Here is a 20,425-nt window from a genome sequence, read left to right as displayed (position 1 = left end):
TTATATACATTTTATATGTAAAACATTGAGAAACTAGAAAGCCTTTTTTTGACACAGAAATAATTAAAACTGAGAATTTTGTTTGCAAAGAATTGCGACGTATAAACTCTGAATTACAAAAAAGCAACATTTAATCTCAGTTATGACTTTTCTTTTTAAAATGGCAAATTTATATCTCACAATTCAGTTTATAAAAAAAAAGTCTTAATTGTGAGATGAAAAAAATCACAATAACATAAAATAATAATTTATTTTAAATCCTGTGCCGTAAGCAAACTTCCATAAGAAACTGTATTTGACTATAATAACTGTATTTGAAATTAATTGCAATAAATAAATACTGTTAAAATACCCATACACACATTTATTATGATTGATGTTACTTTATTAAGATTTTATTTGACAGATTTTATTCCAACTGCTATTCCTGCTGGAGGCTTTCAATTAAGTTTACGCATGTAGTTAAGTTTCAAGTTTAATGGTGTAACCTGGAAATATGTAAAAGTTATAATTTATAACATGGTGCTCTTTTATGCCACAACTTAATTATGCAAAGCTGCTGCAACCACCCACAAATATTGCTTTTCCATCCCTGGACCCTGGAAAATTAGCTTTTTATCTGTAAGTAAAACACGTGTGCAGAAACTTGCCAAAATGCTACCACTTGACCAATGTAAACTCTCTTTGTCTCATTTTCAGATGGAGGCATCCATCTAGTGGTGGAACACAGATATATAACAGATATATAGATATATGTTATATATCTGTGTGTGTGTGTGTGTTTATAGATATATATAAAGAGGTCAGATGCAAAACCAGCTAAATCCATCTGACGTTTTTCTTTAAAATGAGCGTTTTTTTCTGGCTACTTTGTATAGGTTTTTATGTAAGTACTGGCACTTCTGATTGGGCTGAGGCTGGAATTTAGCGAGTTTGAAGTAAAAGTATTTGATGGACGTATAATATGTGTCAGGAGCATTCACTCAGTATCATTATCTCATTTTTGACCGAGATGGCTTTTAGCTGGTTTTGCATCTGAACTCTTCATATATATACACTACCGTTCAAAAGTTTGGGGTCAGTACATTTTTATTGTTTCTTTTTTTTTTTTTTTTTTTTTTTAAAGAAATTAATACTTTTATTCACCAAGGATGTATTAAGTTAATAATTAAAAGTTTATTAAAAGTTAATAATAAATAATTTACATTGTTATAAAATATTTATATTTTGAATAAACACTGTACTTTTTAAACTTGTTATTCATGAAAGAATCCTGAAAAAAAAAAAAAAATCACAGGTTCCAAAAAATATTTGGCAGCACAACTGTTGATATTATCCAACATTGATCATTCTAATAATAAATCTGCATATTAGAATGATTTCTGAAGGATCATGTGACACTTAAGACTGGAGTAACAGCTGATAAAAATTCAGCTTTTCATCACAGGAATAAATTCTATTTTAAAGTATGTTAAAATAAAAAAACATTATTTTATATTGTAAAAACATTTTGCAATATTACTGTTTTTTTTCTATATTTTTAATCAAATAAATGCAGCCTTGATGAGCATAAGAGACTTCTTTAAAGACTATTACAAGTCTTACTGACCCCAAACTTTTGAACGGTAGTGTATATATATATATATATATATATAGTTAAAATCACAGGTGGAATAATCTTGTCGGTTTAGTAAGTGTGTAACGTGTGTTTGATGTGATCTGTCAGGAGCGTGAAAGGAGATCGCCTCCGTTCACCCTTCAAATCCATCCTTTCGCTGAGGGAGTGAGCGCGCTACAGATCTACTGTATAAAGGAGGGCGTGAAGGTATATATGAAGTCATGAACTGGCACTTTGCTTTCAGTAACAGTGAGAACTTGTGACCCAGATCTGCTGTCATCTGCTCTCAACAGGACGTGTGTATACCAGACCTCATCAAGCTGCTGGATATACTAGGGGACAACGGGGTACGTTACAGACATATGTAATAATCTAGTCATGTGCTCGATTATTAACAGAAGTCAAATTTGCATTGTAGTGTTTAATGTGAATAATGCAGACCTGAGACTCAATGCACAGACAATGTGTGTTAATGGTTTTTTGCAGAACTTGAGGAATGAGGAGCAGGTGGCCATTATTCAAGCCAGTACTGTGCTGTCGCTCGCTGAGAAGGTACATTGTTTTCTCAGGTTATATATAAGAGAAATATTCTAAAGAGGCCCAGGATAGTGTTTTGAATAATGAATGTCATCACTAGTGTTGTAGTACTCAAGACTGGGCTTGTTCTCAAGATCAGTTTTTTTGAAGGGCTCAGTATCGATTGCATTTGTATAAGAGGACTTTGGATTTTATTTCAAGACCAGTGAAGATCAGCTGCAGGGGTTTCACTAAACTGCCAGTGCATTTCAACTCAATAATGACTATTGACTATTGTCTTTTACAGCAGAATTTAAATTAGTTTGCAGCACTGAATCAGTTTTTTCTTGTTTAACACTGTAAAGCTTCCTTGAAACAATCTGTATTATCATAACCATGACGGATGTCAAATTTCCTGCTTCAAATGCAATCAGTAACTTATTTCTTTTTCAACCAGTGACTATTTTCCTTTGTTTCAGAAGCACTCTGTAACTTTTCTTTTAGTTTTGTGTGATACTGTCGTGCCGGGTCAGAAATTAAGGGGAGATTGTGTCAAAAATGTCACCAAAATGAATACAAAAACCCACAAAATTCAAGATATTGTTACAAAAAAACCTCCTTTGTTCCTGCATGTTCACATCAGTGTTTTGTTAGTGTATCAGCCGCTTCAAAGGAATCAGTTAAATAAATGATTCCACGAATCACTCATTAAGTGATTTGTCGCCACCTACTGGCTGTTTTAGTTTCATTTTGAGAGTATCTTTTTTATTTCCATATCATATTTCCATGTTCAAAAGTTTACATTAATTTCATAATGATAGCATAATGATTTTGAATTATTGCATTATTTATCAAGGCATTTCTCTGTCAGTAAAAAAGCCTGTGGATCTTTCAGACAAATGTGAAGAGTGCCGTCTTGATCTTGATTTGGTTTCACACTACCTTTGTCTTGTCTTGGTCAAGACAGTTTCTGGTCTTGGTCTTGACTTGGTCTCAGTTTAGGTGGTCTCTTGACTACGGCACTAGTCATTACATTTGAAGTGACACAGTACTAATATATAATATATTTACTTAACACACTTTTCTTACTCTGATTGTGAAGGACCATAATGATTATTTGTGATGAAGACGGAAGTTTGTCAGTAACCAGCATGTTTATGTGTGTTGTGATTTAGTGGATTCAGCAGATTGAAGGTACAGAAGCAGCTCTGCATCAGAAGATGATGGACCTGGAGCTCGAGATGGTACAAACTACAAGTCCTATCTTTACTCATTATTTGTGCACTACCTTTTTGCAGTTTGGACACATTTCAGAATAAAGTTGTGCTTATTTAATTAAACAAAGCCTTGAAGAAAGCTCTTATATTTGAGACCTCTAGAGTCCAGCTCTCTATTCCTAGCAAGCAGCTTTAAGTCAAGACCAACAAACAAGTTCAGACAAAACAGACATTTAAAGGATAATAAATAGTCAGACTACTTAGTACACTGCTTTTCACCACATAAATTTAAGACAGGGCCATGAAATAAAGATCTGAGAAAAATCTTAACTGTTTATTATCTATCCATTACAGTGTACAAAACAATCATCCTGGCAACTGTCAGTGTTATGAACCTATGTTTACGCGTTTTACCCCTGTCATTGTTCCTGTTTCCTTTTATGGTCATGTTTCCTGTTCTTGTTTAGTTGGATTATGAATTGATTCCCTGCACCTGTCTGGCCCTCGTTATCCTGTGTTTAATAGCCCCAGTCTGTTCAGTTAGTGTTGGTTGGGTCTACTTGTTATGTTTGTGTCTTTCCTGCCATTTCCACTGTGGATGTACCCTGTGTTTGGACTATATTAAAGACTGTTTTCGCTATTTCTTGTTTCTATCATTCCTCGCCAACACACACCGTGACAAAAGACTTGCCCTAAAACAGTGTTTACCTGCCATTTTCTTTTCCCGTTTTCTCAAGTTTTTTTGTTTCCGTTGTGTGTTCCCTGTATGGATCCCCTGGCCACAAGGTTCACCTCCCTCGCCTGCAGAGACCTTTCCCTACTGGAGTATGTGATTGAGTTCATGCTCTGAACTCACTGTTCTGGATTGGAGCAAATTACCACCGCCCCATCGACCTCCCAGACACCAGCGGATTAAGCTGGAGAGAATCGATCATCTGGTGTCTGGAGAATGTCTACCTCCGATCCAGGACACAGCCAGACCCAGAGCCCAGCCCACCATCTCCCTGCTGTGTGGAGCCAGTCATTTCCCGCCGCAATCAACGAACCGGTGCAATGCCGAGCGACTGAGCGGAGGATTTCCCCAGAAGCAGAGCCCAACCCATCAGACCAGGTGCGAGAGCCGGTGATCGTGCAAGGGAGCAAGCTGTGGATGCTGTGCAGAGTGGAGCTCCGTCCCCTTCACGTCTCCTTCATCATACATCTGGGACTGCTGGGCTTAGAGGGTGACCTAACTGACTGGGAAACAGATCTGGACGCCAACTTGCCCCATCTCCTCTCTCCTTCGTCTCCACTGGTCCCGTGCAGCCCTCCTTTGTCTCCTGTCCCCATGTCCAGCCCAGAGTGGGGTCCCGTTTCCCAGTCCAGCCGAGAGAGAGACTCAGTCCCCGAGTACAGTCAGGAGTGGGCTTTGATTCCAGAAGTAAGCCCTGAGAGCCAGGAGGCTCACGAATAACCACCCACCTGCCCGCTCCTGCATCTTCCACTGCTGTCGTCTGGCAGCCCCTCTGCTCGCCCACCATCTATATGGTGAGAACTCTGCGGGTCTACCATCCTCCATCGTCCCTGTGGCTGGAGAATCCCTTACCTCGGCCTCCAGCCTCTGAGGCCCGGACTTTGCCTTGGCCTGTAGTCCCAGCGGCTCCACCTTGGCCCCTAGCCCCCTAGCCTTCAACATCACCCATTGATCCACCAGCTCCACCGGGCTCCCTCATCCCTCCGGCTCTCTGCCATCACCTCAGGACTCCGCTCCTCCGGTTTCACCCTGTCGTTCCGTCCCACCGGCTCCTCCCTCCTGCCAGCTCCACCTTGGTCCTCAGTCGCTCCGGATCTGCTGCAGATCTCCGCCTCAGTTGCCAGAGCCCTCGGCTTCCCCCTGGCCCCCCCAGATCCTTGGCTCTCCGTCTCGGCTCCTTCACCACCTGCTCCGTCACCATCGGGCAGCCCCTGGAGTCATCAGCCCTTCCTCCTCCATGGCTCCTCCTTCTGTAAACTCTACCGTGGGCCGTCATTAGGGCCTGGGTCCCACCTGGTGCTGCCTACTCCAAGTCCCTCCTTTTGTCTCCCTGGCTCCTCCCTCTTTAGTCACCTCCATGGACTCTGTCTACTGCCCCCCTCCCGTGTGCTCGTCCTCCTCCAACCGCCCCTTCGCATGTTGTTTGGACCTATGTTTCCATGTTTTACCTCTGTCTTTGTTCCTTTTTCCTTTTATGGTCATGTTTCCTGTCCTTGTTTAGTTGGATTATTAGTTGATTGCCCGCATCTGTCTGGCCCTCATTATCCTGTGTTTAATAGCCCCAGTCTGTTCAGTTAGTGTTGGTCGGGTCTATTTGTTATGTTTGTGTGTTTCCTGCCATTTTTATTGTGGATTTACCCTGTGCTTGGACTATATTAAAGACTGTTTTTGCTATTCCTTGTTTCTATCGTTCCTCACCAACACACACCGTGACAGCAACAAGACAAACACTATTAGTTGGCCTACTATTAATACTAAAGTCCTCCAGTTTTAAATACAGTCAATAACAGAATGAAATGAGAGAGTGTTTTTGTTTGATGTATAGGGTATATCACAGTATAATAAGGTGATTTAGCCTGTATTGGATGTGTTAGAAGCTTAAATTAATACACAGGTGTCATTTGTGAGATGCCATGCAAAATGCATTAGTTAAACAAGGCCAACAAAGTCTGAGGGAAAGCCATTTACTAATAACCCAACCTGATGTCTTGATGTCATCTACAACATGACTGTTGTTTTGCAGGAGATGTTCTGCAAACAGAAGGGTTATCTGGAGGAGGAGCTGGACTACAGGAAACAGGCGCTGGACCAGGCCTATATGGTAAAATACAACATTTTAAGCAATTTCTTCTTTTTATGAACTTAAATGGAAAAGTTACTGTCATGTTCTGTTTTAGAAAATGGTATGTTTTGTCTTTTTGAGCCAAAGTAGTAAAATCTTCTGATGATGTAGTGGTTTTATTGCTTTTGTTTGACCTTTTATTTTGGTAGTCCACTGGATTTTCATTACAGAGGCAAGACTAGTTTGTCTATTTGAACTTCACATGAACCAGTTCATTTTAAAACAGTAGGCACCAATTTGTTCTTAGATTTTTGCTTCCAAAATTACTTTGGCAATACATTTTCTCTAAACTATGAACCAAACAAAACATTTGATTTGAAAGGAAAAACTTGTGTGTGTGTGTTTGTGTGCAACAGCAAATCCAGGAGTTGGAGGCGACTTTGTACAACGCACTTCAGCAAGATAAAGTCATCAAATACGGAGAACCTCTGGACGAGCTGCAGAAGGACGAGTTACGCACGGCCGTGGAGAAACTCCGCCGACAGATGCTGCGTAAGAGCAGAGAATATGACTGTCAGGTGCTGCAGGAGAGGATGGAGCTGCTCCATCAAGCCCATCAGGTACTGTTCATGTCTCACCAAATGTTCAGCATTGTTAACATATTTTCATGCATATAGTATGTGTTTCATGTAACCAAACATAAAACATAAGATAAAAGTAATAAAAGAGATGAGACTTTATCTTGTAAAGACAAAATTCTGTCGTTTATATTTCATATTCCCAAGGAGACAGGCCATAGATGTGATCAACATGATGGACATTTTTTTTTAAAAAGTCATGTTATTAATATTATTATTTTTTAATGTAAAGACAGGTGACAAATGGCGTGGCTAAAATGTATGGTCACACTTTATTTTAAGGTCCAATTCTCGGTATTAAGAAACCATCAACTATGACTTTTGCCTTAATAAACTCCTAATTTGCTGCTTGTTAATAGTTAGTGAGGTAGTTGTTAAGTTCAGGTACTGGGTAGGATTAGGGATGTAGAATATGGTCATGCAGAATATGTGATTTATAAGTACTAATAAATAGCCAATATGCCAGTAATATACATGCTAATAAGTAGCTAGTTAACAGTGTGAATTGTTTCCCATACTAATGTGTTACCAAATGTATCAAATGTGATACAACATGCTTTTGAGGAACATTTATTTGGAACATTTATTATTCTCTCAGTCATCAATGTATTGTATTGCATTACATGTTTTGCCCCCACAATGAACGCTGTAGATCATAAAACTAAACATTATATATCATCTTACTAAGACATGTTACTGGGAGATAAACAGTCACTGATATTTAAAACCAGTAAACTGATATTTATATGTATTTTATGTAAATATTGTGTTATACTGTTAATCTAGTAATGTTAATATAATTATGTTAATTATGTTATAATTATGTTAATATACTTAAAAATAAAAAAAAAAGAATGCAATTTTTAAAATAATACAAGTCTGATGTATCAAATATGATACAACATAAAACATCACATGTCACCTTGGACCACAAAACCAGTCATAAGTAGCACAGGTATAATTTTGTTGCAATAGCCAACAATACATTGTATGGGTCAAAATTTTGGATTTTTCCTTTATGCCAAAATCATTAGGATATCAAGTAAAGATCATGTTCCATGAAGATGTTTTGTAAATTTCCTACTGTAAATATGTCAAAACTTAATGTTTGATTAGTAATATGCATTGTTAAGAACTTCATTTGGACAACTTTAAAGGTGATTTTCTCAATATTTTGATATTTTTGCACCCCCAGATATTCAAATAGTTGAATCCTGGCCAAATATTGTCCTATCCTAACAAACCATACATCAATGGAAAGTTTATTTATTCAGATGATGTATATTAATTGACCCTTATAACTGGTTTTGTGGGCCAGGGTCACATATGAAAACCTTTTATTCATTTAGATTTTCTCTGATTTACAAAATAGATTTTTCTGACTAAGAATTAACTAATTGAAAGAAGAAGTGTACAGATTACACAAAGCAACCCAATGAACCAGAATCAGCCAGAGCAGACTTGTGTGTTCAGCAGAGCAGATCTATGATGAGATCAGAGATGGCAAAAGTTGTGATGACTAGTTCTGTGAATTCCAACTGATTTCACCAGTTCAGTCGATTTATAAACTGATTTTGGAAAGAGCACAGCGGCATTGTGCCATCAGGCAGTAAACAAGTGGAAATATCAATACAACATTTCACACTCAACAGTACACTCAAACAATTATCAAATCAAATGTATTTATTCAGTCACATATGTGAGTGAAATGCAACCACGAACTTGCAGCTGTTATACAAACACTGTAAAAGACAAGAAAGATAGTTATTGTGTGTAATAACAACTTATATAAGACATTTGTTGGTTCTGTGTGATGTACAGTATGTCGACTGGTGATCTGATGCAATAGCTTTTATGTACAGAAGAGGGCAGCAGATTATTGGGACATACCAAATACTAATACTACTGTAAAACCAATGTACAGTTTTCAATTCAAATGTCAAATTGCTATGTTATTTATGTTTATCATCTGCTTCCAGTGGTGCATTCAACTCTCTTTGGTGCTCTTTGACTGAATTTATATATGAGGTTTAATATTAATAAGCACTGCAACTGTGCTGTACCGTAATCAATGATTTCAGCTTTCTCTTACCTGTTTGCAGCAATTAATAAACAATCTGTGATTTATGTTTCTCTCAATGCAGAGGATCAGAGACCTGGAGGACAAGACCGACATTCAGAGGAGACAGATTAAAGATCTAGAGGAGAAGGTAAGACACATTATAACAGCTCAATCGCTGACGCAGATGATAAAAATGTTTCCTTCATGTCTTCCATTTTTTGTTCTGATATGAATGTTGAGCATTTTCCTACAGTATATCCTGGCTGTAACCTTAATTAATACATCTTTTCTTCTTCTTTCTTTCTTTCTTTCTTTCAGTTTTTATTTCTCTTTTTATTCTTCTCTCTTGCCTTCATTCTTTGGCCTTGATGTCTGTGACATCTCCTGCAGAGGTGAGTGAAGGATCTTTTCTGCTTCCTTCTAATCTTTCTGTTTTCATATTGAGAAGCATTTTGAGGAAAACTTCATAATCTATTCCAAAAGGTACGGTTTAGAACTTTTAACTATTTTTAAACTATTGTATTCAGAGCTCATGAGTCACTAAATGTTGCAGTGATGAGTACATTAGAGTAATAAGCAGTGTTGGGGGTAACGCAAGTTACTTGTAATGCGTTATTATTGCTTTTTTCAAGTAACTAGTAAAGTAACGCATTACTTTTTAATTGACAATAAATTATCTGAGGTCCTTTTTCAAATAAGTAACGCCAGTTACTTTTCCTCCCATTTACTGATTAAAAGTTCTCCTGTCCCCATGTTGAGAGAAATCAGGAGTAAGATGTTAGTTCTAGAATAAATGTGAACATGCAAACTCACTCATACAGATTCAGTATTCCTCAAAATAAATAAAAACAGTGAAATTCAACTCAGAATATGATGCAAACCTGCAATAATTAAATAACACAAATATCCTTTATGCATTTGATCCCATTTTATTAACCAATGTCTTTGCTGCCGACCTTCGATGATCCAATTCAACCATACTAATAAACAAAAATTACTCAAGATATTGCTGAAAAGTTGACTTTTTTTTCTTCTGCGGTCTACTTTACAAATGTGAATTTACTGAGGTTTTTGGTGTGAAAAGGCTTTTACATTTGCCAAAAATAGAACTTTTTATATTAAAAAACAAACAAGCAAGCCCTGCCCAGAATTAAAAAGTAACACAAAAGTAAAGTAATGCATTACTTTCCATAAAAAGTAACTAATTAACGTAATTAGTTACTTTTTAGGGAGCAACTCAATATTTTAATGCATTACTTTTAAAAGTAACTTTCCCCAACACTGGTAATAAGTACATAAAAGCACATAGAAGCATTACATGAATCATGACATTTATTGTGTTATTGAAAGTGAACTACTGCAGTTTACTGAAAATGTCTTCACCCTCAGGTCATCCAAGATGTAGATGAGTTTGTTGCTTCAGCAGATTTGGAGAAATGCAGCATTGTATCACTGACTCACCAATGGAGTGAATGGGTGCCGTCAGAATAAGAGTCCAAACAGCTGATAAAAACATCACAATAATCCACATCACTGGAGGATTATGGACTCGTATTTTAGTTAAAAACGTCTTAATGATGGATTTGTTTTAGCTTTTGTCTTCCCAAGATGTCAACTGATGGACTGGAGTGGTGTGGATTACTTGTGGATTATTGTGATGTTTTTATCAGCTGTTTGGACTCTCGTTCTGACGGCACCCATTCACTGCAGAGGATCCGTTGGTGAGCAGGTGATGGAATGACACATTTCTACAAACCTGATGAAGAAACAAACTGGTCTGAGTTTGGTAAAAATACACAAACTGATTTCAGGTTTTGTCTCTTTTGTCGTACACAGGATTTGATGCAACCTGGAGCTGTCGCATGCAACTGCAGTCGTCCGGTTGTACTGACTCAAGGTGTATTAGTGGCTGTTTTGTTTTGCTTGTGTGGAAGTGGGAAATTCAGAGTTAATGATTCTGGACGTCATTGGGATTATCTGCACTGGATTCAACCTCTGAGGAACGCTTGAAATCACACTTACAGATCAGTACTTAAAACAAGTACAAAACATACTTGTCAAACCCAGCTAGAGGATTATAAATTATCTCTGCCATGCAGGGACCCGTCACGACCACGTCTTTACTGCATCTACAGCGACCGCTACCGAACAGAACCCGCAGACCTCTTTCTTTCTCACTCTGTCTGTCTGTCTGTCTCTCGTCCCACACACACTTTGGGAAATTAGAAGCGAAACGGACGCCTTGCGGACACACACACTCACACACATCCTCTCGCAGGAGTTATGGGTGCTGACTCAGGGCCTGTTAGTGAGGTGACTGTCGCATCTCTGTTATCAGGACCCCGTAGGAGAGGTGTCTTCCTCACTGCCTGAACACAGAAAGGACAATGAGACAGATTGAGAGAGAAAGCGAGACCATCCACTACAAACCATCCACACGAGCAGTTTTCGTTTACCCCTAGAAAGTTGAGTAGACTACTGCAACCTGAAAAACTTATTCTGAGCAGCCTGGTTTTTAATATATTTTTTTTAAAATTATTCCTCAAACTGGGCCTCATTCCTCCATCACAAGCTAAATTTGAATGTAAATCATTCTTAAAAACATTCTTATGTAAAGGTGGCGCAGCAAAACTGTTTGCACAATGTGACAGTTCATGCAACCAAAACCATTTTTGACCTAACACGTGCTACAGAACTTTTCTTTTTTATTGTGACATACATTTTAGTATACTTGTATATACTTGTTTTTATGGATCAGTTGTTAATTGGATTTTGAGACGAGGGCATTGGACTTGAATAAATGAGCTTGCAGTCGATTGTAAAAAAGGAGCAGGGTTTAAACCGACTATACGATTGGAGAAATTCTGCATACGTTACCAGAGAAAAGTCTGACAATTCACTGGAAGATCCAGCTATGACATTTTGATTAAAAAATGGCGAGATTAAAAAAAAAGTAAAAATAAAACACATACATACAGAAGCTTGTTTCCACCGCTGAATAAAAAAGGTTATTGGGAATTTTTTATCTCTGTCTTTTTCTCGCAATAGCGCGATATAAACTTGCACTTCTGACCTTTTTTCTCAAAATTTTCATTTTCATTATTATGAGTTATCAAGTTTATATCCTGCAATTCTGGATTTATAACACAGAATTGCGAGTTAGTCAGTTTATTTCTTGCAATTATGGTTTTCCTTCAAATAAAGAGAAAATTCTGAGAACAAAGTCAGAATCAGACTTTATAACAGTTGTGAGTTTATATCACAATTCTGAGAAAAGTCAGAGTTGTGAGGAAGAGTCAGAATTTTGAGATATGAACTAAACTTAAAACAAAAAGAGTCCTAATTGTGAGTTTATATTTGCAATTCTGACTTTTTTATTGCAATTGCTTTTTTATCATAATTTTCTCATTATATCAGAATTGCAAGATATAAACCTGCAATTGCATAAAAAGTTAGAATTATGAATTTTATCTCGACTTTTTTTCTCAGAATTTAGGCTTTTTTTTTTTTACACAATTCTGACTTTATTTCTCACAATTCAGACTTTTTTCACACAATTCTAATTTTATTTCTGATATAAAAAGTCAGACTTGTGAGAAAAAAGTTCTAATTACTGAAAAAAAAAAAGTTCTGTGGTGGAAACCGTCTTCCATATATACATGAGTGAATCACTGGCAATAAGATATACAACCGAATTTTTATTACTTAAACTGTTCTCATGTAAATTATTGAACCACATGCCGGTTAAAATTAGTTTTTTCATAAACTGTCACACCATGTGTGTTTATGCAAGTAAAACCATTCACGTGCGACAGTTTATGAGAGTTAAACTGTTCTTGTGTAAATTGTTATACCACGTGAATCAAAACATGTTTATCCTTAAATGTTACACCGTGTGAGACCACTCTTTAGAAAACGGTCACATCTTGCAACATTTTTGCAAGTAAACTGTCACCTAAAGACAACATAGGCCCTGTATAAGAACGGTTTTGCAGACGATTTCCACAATTTTGCTTGCGGTTCACGAATGAGGCCCGCTGTCCAATAATATTCCCCGTCTATGATCAACAGTACCCCTTTCTGACTGCGGTGTAATATAAATGTTTGTTGATATGTACATGTGTCTCTCTTTCCTCTGATGTGAATACACTTCTCCCCCTGCAGCTTGAGCAGTAGAGTCACTTTGCAGTTTAGAATTTATTCATGACTATAAATTGCGACGTGTATTGTGGTGACGGCTGCAGACGAAAATGTTTCCGCCTTCCTCGATTGTCCCTGTATTTACTCATCTCCTCCCTGAGCCTCGTTCTTTTCTACTCTTTCAAACGAACAGCTGTAGCATACCAGCAGGACTTTCACTAACTGGTTTGTACTGAATGATCTTTCTAACTCCCTTTAATTGGCTGTGTCTCTGGCTTGTAAATATGTTTTTGGGGCATTCTGTATACCAGGTTTGGCTTCATTTCATTAAAGTCTAAATACCTCCTCAGAAATATGATAATCTTTCTTTTTTTTTCCACTTTCGGACATGCTGAGAACCAGTACTGGGGATAGTTACTTTTAAAAGTAATGCATTACAGTGTTGCGTTACATAAGAAGATAGCTAATTGTGTTACTTAGTTACTCTTTATGGAATGGAATGCATTGTTACTTTCTGCACCTCATAAAGTAACTTGCATTACTTATTTGAAAAAGTAACAGATATTTTCTTGTAAATTTAAAAAGTAATTTATTTTACTAGTTACTTGGAAAAGTAATCTAATTACATAACTCACATTACTTCTCAACACTACTGAGAATATGCTTCTTTCTAGACACGGTTGACAGTATAAATATAAATGTATTATATTCCCAAACATTATAATGTAGTGCCTCAATATATAGAATTTATCTGACTATATTAAGTAATAATTATGTATTATATTTTATAAAATGTTTATATTAAAAACATAGTGCAAAGTTGGGTGAGTACAAGATGTGACATCAACCAGTGGTTACAATGATTTACAAATGTATGATAGTGTGTCTGAACAATGGTGAATGTTAATAAGCTGAAACAATAGTAGAATCAAAGGCTGTTGAGTCCCAACTCGGTCAAATATTTACATTTTTACATATAAAAATGAGGTTTTTCTTACAGATGATTATTATCAGATGTTTGGCCCCCATCTGCAAAAACACAGTTAAGACTTAATTCCCTTCCTATCACGATTCACGAGGCACAGTCACTTACTTTTAAATCTTGTCTGAAAGTGTATTTAGAATGCATTTAGTACATGTATGCAATTTTATTTTCTGCTGGTTTGTGCATATTTCTTAATTCTTATTGTAAGGGATGCTACTATGTAAAGTGTTTTGAGAAGACTCTTTTAAAGGCACTATATAACATAAAGTTTTATATAGCGCCTCATTTTCAGTGGAAAGCTGACGACTTCTGGCAACACGAGCAATGATGACCACTGGCGTATCCAGCGTCCTGAGAAAGTTGTGGAGTGATTTCACCGTTCTATATGTCTGTAAACACATACATGGATACAATAAAATCATACATATGAAAGAATCTGTCAGCTTATACTATGTGCAACTGAAAATTCAAAAACAACAATTATGTTTTAGAATGTTTTAAAAGTGAAAATACATGAGCTGGAGCTGCTTTAACATGCAAAGGTAAATTGTTCCAAAGCTTGTGTGCAACTTTAGCCCAAACATAATGATGGCTGTTTTGGTATAAATTGAGCCTTAAGAAATGTAAGCGATCAAAGAGGAGTTATTTTTTAGTTTCAGTAGCAGATAAATCTGCATGTCACTGGTATGATATTGAAGCGAATCGCAATGAGCATATACAGGGAAAACAAAAGCGGGGCAAGTACGGGCCCTTGGAGGACACCGCAGATAAAAGGAGCTGAATTTGATAAAAAATTGACCAAGATTGACTGTATAACATCTATCTGACGACTTAATCCACTGAAGAGCCACTCTTTGAATTCTCAAGACTTGAGAACACGATTCTGTGAAAGCTGCCATAGTATCAAACGTCTGGAACCAACAGTTGGTGAACTGTTTTCAACTCATCAGTCCACAAAACATTCCCCCAGAAGTTTGAGGATTATCAAGGAATGTTTTGGCAAAATTCATGTTCTTCAGATGTTCTTCTGGGTTAGAGTTTCACCTCGTACCTCGTTCATGGATGCCATTTTTGTATTTCAGTGTCTTTCGGATAGTGGAGTCATGAACAGTGACCTTGACTGATGCAAGAGACGCCTGCAGTTCCTTCAGTGTCATCCTTGGGTCTTTGTGACTTCCTGGATGAGTCATCACTGCACTTGGAGGAATTTTAGAAGGTCGACCACTTCTGGCAAGGTTTGGCACTATGCAAGTTTTTTTTTAATGGATAATGGATTTCAATGTGGTTTTTCAGAATCTAAGTGCCTTTGAAATAGCTTGCAACCCTTCCCAGACTGAGGTATTTCGGTTATCTTGTTCCACACAATAAACCCCATTATAGATGCAGCTTCATAGATCTGTGAATTTAGTAACTATGGGGGCAAACACGTTTTTACACAAGCCCAGTTAAATACACAAGTGAGGTTTTGGTAAATTCACAATATGCCCAACTCACTAATCACTACTACACCACTGGATGGCACTGTATACTGAATGTTACTATGTGCTAGTTAGCAAGTTTTGAGGCTAAACACACTAAATGTGGCCAAAGTAAACAATCTCTCAGAACAGCAGAGACAAGAGAGGGGCGGGGCCAGCAGAGCTTATTTGCATTTAAAGGAACAATGCCTCAGAATGAGATTGATTTTGACAAGGTAAAAAGGGTGTTGTTTTACACAACCATTAAGAATTTTTAACCAAAGTATATTATAGACTTTTCATTAAGACCCCAAAGAATCATATCAACTTGTGGAAAATGGGCATCCGATGACCCCTTTAAAGAACCATCTCTTTCTTACTTTTTTATAATCTGAAGAACCTTCTTTCGCCACAAAGAACCTTTTGTGAAAGACATTAAAAGGTTCTTTATGGAACCATTTAAACAAAAAGGTTCTTCTATGGCATCGTGAGGCACCTTTATTTTTAAGAGTGTATATTACAATTCCATAATGACCACATTTTAGGATGTAATTCTAATTCTAAAATAATATTTTAATTTCCTTGATTTTAATGACCTTAAACATCTTGGACCTGCTGTTTCTTGTGCTCTTTACTGCTATATTATAGTTATTACATGATAATCAACTAGACAACCAAAAATCCACACAATTTATTAATTGTGTTTTGTTTTAATTAAGTTTTGCAATATTCATTAGATGCTACCCATTACCTTTGAACTAAAAAGTGACCTGAAAAGTTACATGTACAAAATTGCTGGAAGGCAAGGTTATGAGCCATAAACATTGTTTTATACCACACAAATGATATTTTTGGCAGCATTAGGTAACTTGCTGTGGTGGAAATGCAATGTGAGTCTTTGTGAATTAATTAAACAGAAATTTGTGCTTTATATAAGAGAGTTAGTTGAGGATGGTAACCGGTTTAGTTTGGCCTGGTACGGCACAGAACGCACTACAGCCACACAAAGCATTTGTCGTAACCTCTCTGTAACCAGAGAAAGTCTGTGCAACCGACACCTGTTGTACTTCGCTTCCCCTCTCTCTGACACTAATGCAATATTAACAGCTTTGTGCTTCCTCTAACAAGAGTAACTTCAGCCACCTCCACTGAGATACCGCTGAGTGTAGGGTATCTCTGGAATATGCGCATAAACTAAGCTATCTGTGGTATACGCACTGACTTGAAGATTATGAGTTAGGGTTAGGGTTGAAGCGGCAGGTCAATGTCATCTGACACAGAAATACAAACCAGAGCCAGCCTGTGATAAGCCAATCATTTCATTAAGGTTTTTATAAGTGAATTTAAACATCATCTGCCGAGCCCTCTGAGCACTCCAGACGGATGCAGCTGCTTGGAAATCATCCATAGCTTATTTATCAATCAGCACTGATTATAAACCAGCTGTGACGGGTGGAGCAGAGTCTGTCTGGACACCATCAGCTCTAAAAGTTGGTTTAAAACTATAATATAGAAAAACATTAACGTGACACCATTAATGACACACAAATGTTCAGTGTCTACTTGCCCATCTCTCAGGTGCTCATCTTTTCCCATGCTTTCTTAAATGTTGATTGTGATAATCGTTACAACAACAACAAAGCTCACCTTCAGTCATGAATGAATGGATAGATTAAAGTATAGTCACACTGCATCACATTTATAAATGATTAATTAGCAGACAAGGCTTGTGTAGGGACTGGATCCTATAGCCTTGTGAGAAGATCTCTCATGCATTTTTAATTCTTAAATGGCCAACAGTTTCCCAGTTGCATTGTGCAGCAGGAAACATTGTCTTTTTCTGAAAGCATTACTTGTAACAAGGGAGTCTCAAAATACGAGACTGCGAACCCAAATGCAGATTGTTAAGTAATGAAATTTGTCATTGCATCACTTGCTCACCAATGGATCCTCTGCAGTGAATGGGTGCCGTCAGAATGAGAGTCCAAACAGCTGATAGAAGGTAAAAGGTTAGGAGGAAACAGCTTACTCTTTTAATCTAGTGAAATGTGCTGCTCATGATTCTATATTTGATGATTCACTGGTGCCACTGAATTGTCCCCCACTGTCATCTTTGTTTTGACACTCTCATGTCTCTGCCTCTGGCTAGACCGATATGTCATGTTCAGTACAGTCTCTTACATCAGCACTCCACCAGTACACAGTCCAACATGACCCCGCCAGCAGGACAACAGCTGCTAAAAACTGTTTGCAGCACAGTCAACCACCTGTATTTACAGATGTGAGCGAATTTTTAATGCTAAAAGTAAAAGGTGTCTAGTAGGGTCATTGTATATTTAGGGATACATTTAGAATTTGAAAATGTAAAGATTTTTTTTTTTTCCTTTTTCCCAAAAACACAAAAATGGCCTTACATAACTGCTTTGAAACATCTACATTGCCCTCCAAAAGTTTGGAAACACCCCTGGCAAAGTGAGGTTTTGGACGATATCAGCATAAATCTTTAGCATTTTTGGGTGCAAATACATTGAAGTAAGTTGACATTATCACTGAAGATCAGAAGTATTAATTTTCATTTTATTACATAATAATGACAATATATACATGTCAAAGTCAGACATGCCCCTTTGCCAGCTGTGATGCCTGGTTACTGGTTTAAACTTGGCCCAGGTTTTTCAAAGATGTTTGGGTCAGCACACCTTAGTAGCTTCAATAATTGATTGTCAATTAAGTTTAGAATACAATGAATTTAGGCCCAGATTATGCAGAGCTGTAATAGCTGCTAATGCTGGATATTTTGATGAATTGAAAATTTATGTTTTTTCTATGTATAAACTGTTTATGTAATAAAATATGTTTTTGTAGTTTGTGTTGTCCCTTATCAGTGCAAAATTATTACAAATTAAAAAGGATTCATGCCAATATTGTCCAAAACCCCACTTTTCTAGGGCGTTTCCAAACTGTTGGAGGGCATTGTACATTGTATAAAGTGCTACATAAATAAAGGTGATCTGTACGATCTGTTTTTGGACCTATACTCAACATGGAAGCCTAGAAAAACACTTATTATTTTTGAAGCACACAGCCAAATGTCTTTTTAACCTATTCTAACTGGAGGCAAAACTATGAAAAGAATTGATATTTGAGGTAATTAAGCTTAAATGTAGAGAAGAATCATTTCTGAACAAAAGATATGGCTTTTTCAACATGTAGTAGTGTGACTGGGAAAAATATAATTGCGTACTAGGAAATTAAGCATTGGGGCTTTATATTGATGAAAATATATTAAAAATATATATGAGTGACATGAGATGTACCCACAATTATAGAATGACCCAGTAACACTTAACCCAATCGTTGATATGTTGACATGAAATTCTGACAAAGGGCGTATTGCTTTACGTATACACTGACAGCGATACATACTCTAGGGGGCTCTAAAGTCACAAAAACACACAAAACTACATACAGTTGCTTTAACGTTAGTTAATAAAAATACAACAGTTTATTGTTAGTTCATGTTAGCTAAAGTCCATTAAATAATACTAACAGATACAACTATTGATTTTCATTATGCATTAGTAAATGTTGCAATTAACTGAGATTAAAAAAATGCTAAAAGTATTTTTCATTGTTAGTTCAACCTAACTAACTAATGTTAACAAATGGAACCTTGTTGTAAAATGTTATCAAGCGACTCCTTGTGCTGGTTCTCTGTTGTCATCATCATTTCCTCCATCAGCGGGCAGAGTCTTGTCATTGTGCTGACTGGAGCAATAGCTGCATCATGAGTGACACAGACTTTCAGCTCTGAACAGCACAGCGAATGATTTTTAAAGGTACAGCACCAAACTGAATGCTCACGGACAAAGGGAGGCTCCTGCGCCAGCCGAACAACTGCTATTAAATGCTTAGAAGGTATAGTTATTGTATAGACCTGCTTGATGTTATAAAAATCAATAAATAAAAAAAAAAAAAAAAAAACAATGAATACAATTTAGAACATTGTTAAACAATCAATACAAGTAAAGACCAGTTGTTAGGAAATGACAAGATGGGAAAAATAAAAAATACAAAACAACACCTTTATATAAAATCCATGAATCTGGGATATTACATTTATTCTTTAAAGTTAAAAAAAAAAAAAGTATAAAGCCCAGTCTCTTTATGTAATAGTCGTGAAAATGGAATGTTCAATGCAATATTAAAGTTAATTAAACAGCAAAAAATAATAAATATATAACAAATAAAATAAAAATGCAGATTAAGATACATTTCATACTTTTCCTATATTTCTTAATTTTTTAAATAATGCATTAATTTATTTGCATCCAGCTAAATAAATAAATGTCACAGTTTATAATAAAATGAATTACATAATGCTTATACTAACTGATTCAAATATAAACGTGAAATGTATAAATTAATCTTTGCATGTAGTCCAATTAGACTGATTAAAAAAATGTTGTAAGATTTATTTTTAATTATTTTCACTCAGAAATTCATGTCATGTCAAGTAGCCTAACTGTTATTTAAACTTTTCACTTTTTTTTTCTTTCTCAAAATCATTATATTGGTTTAGCTTTCATTTATTTTTATTTCATTTTTCATTTTTATTTATTTCCTGTCATTGTAGTGCCTCAACTTAAACTCAGTTCAGTTGTCAAGGTACTATTTATGTACTATAATAGTTATTAATATGTTTAATATTTTGGTAACACTTACAATAAGTAATAAACGAATAACTACTAAACCTTTTTATAAAGTGTTACCAATATTTTATTTAAATATTTTTTTTGTTTTATATTGTTTGTTTATTTTTAAACTCAATTTAATTTATTTGAACTGTTTTTTTTCAGTTGCAATTTTAGTGCTTCAACTTAAACATTAATTTTCCTTAGTTTTAAGTTTTCATTTATATTATATTTTATTTCAGCTTTATTTTAATTAACAAATTATTTAAAATCATAATAACCCTGCTGTACACAAGCAATATT

At 36.2% G+C, this 20,425-nt stretch overlaps 1 protein-coding gene across 1 annotated transcript in view; it reads left to right on the top strand.

The window, feature by feature from the left end:
- Positions 1 to 12,794, top strand: part of jakmip2 (janus kinase and microtubule interacting protein 2) — a 35,577-nt gene extending 22,783 nt beyond the window's left edge. Inside the window, 9 exon segments of the mRNA XM_051093110.1 lie at positions 1,727 to 1,825; positions 1,912 to 1,965; positions 2,105 to 2,170; positions 3,310 to 3,378; positions 6,108 to 6,185; positions 6,563 to 6,766; positions 8,929 to 8,994; positions 9,165 to 9,238; positions 10,683 to 12,794. Coding sequence (XP_050949067.1) covers positions 1,727 to 1,825; positions 1,912 to 1,965; positions 2,105 to 2,170; positions 3,310 to 3,378; positions 6,108 to 6,185; positions 6,563 to 6,766; positions 8,929 to 8,994; positions 9,165 to 9,215 — 687 coding nt within the window. The 3' untranslated portion in view covers positions 9,216 to 9,238; positions 10,683 to 12,794.
- Positions 12,795 to 20,425: the final 7,631 nt, after the last annotated feature.

Source organism: Labeo rohita, chromosome 21 (assembly GCF_022985175.1).
Source record: "Labeo rohita strain BAU-BD-2019 chromosome 21, IGBB_LRoh.1.0, whole genome shotgun sequence".
NCBI classification, from domain to species: domain Eukaryota; kingdom Metazoa; phylum Chordata; class Actinopteri; order Cypriniformes; family Cyprinidae; genus Labeo; species Labeo rohita.
This window is presented reverse-complemented; position numbering and strand designations above follow the sequence as displayed.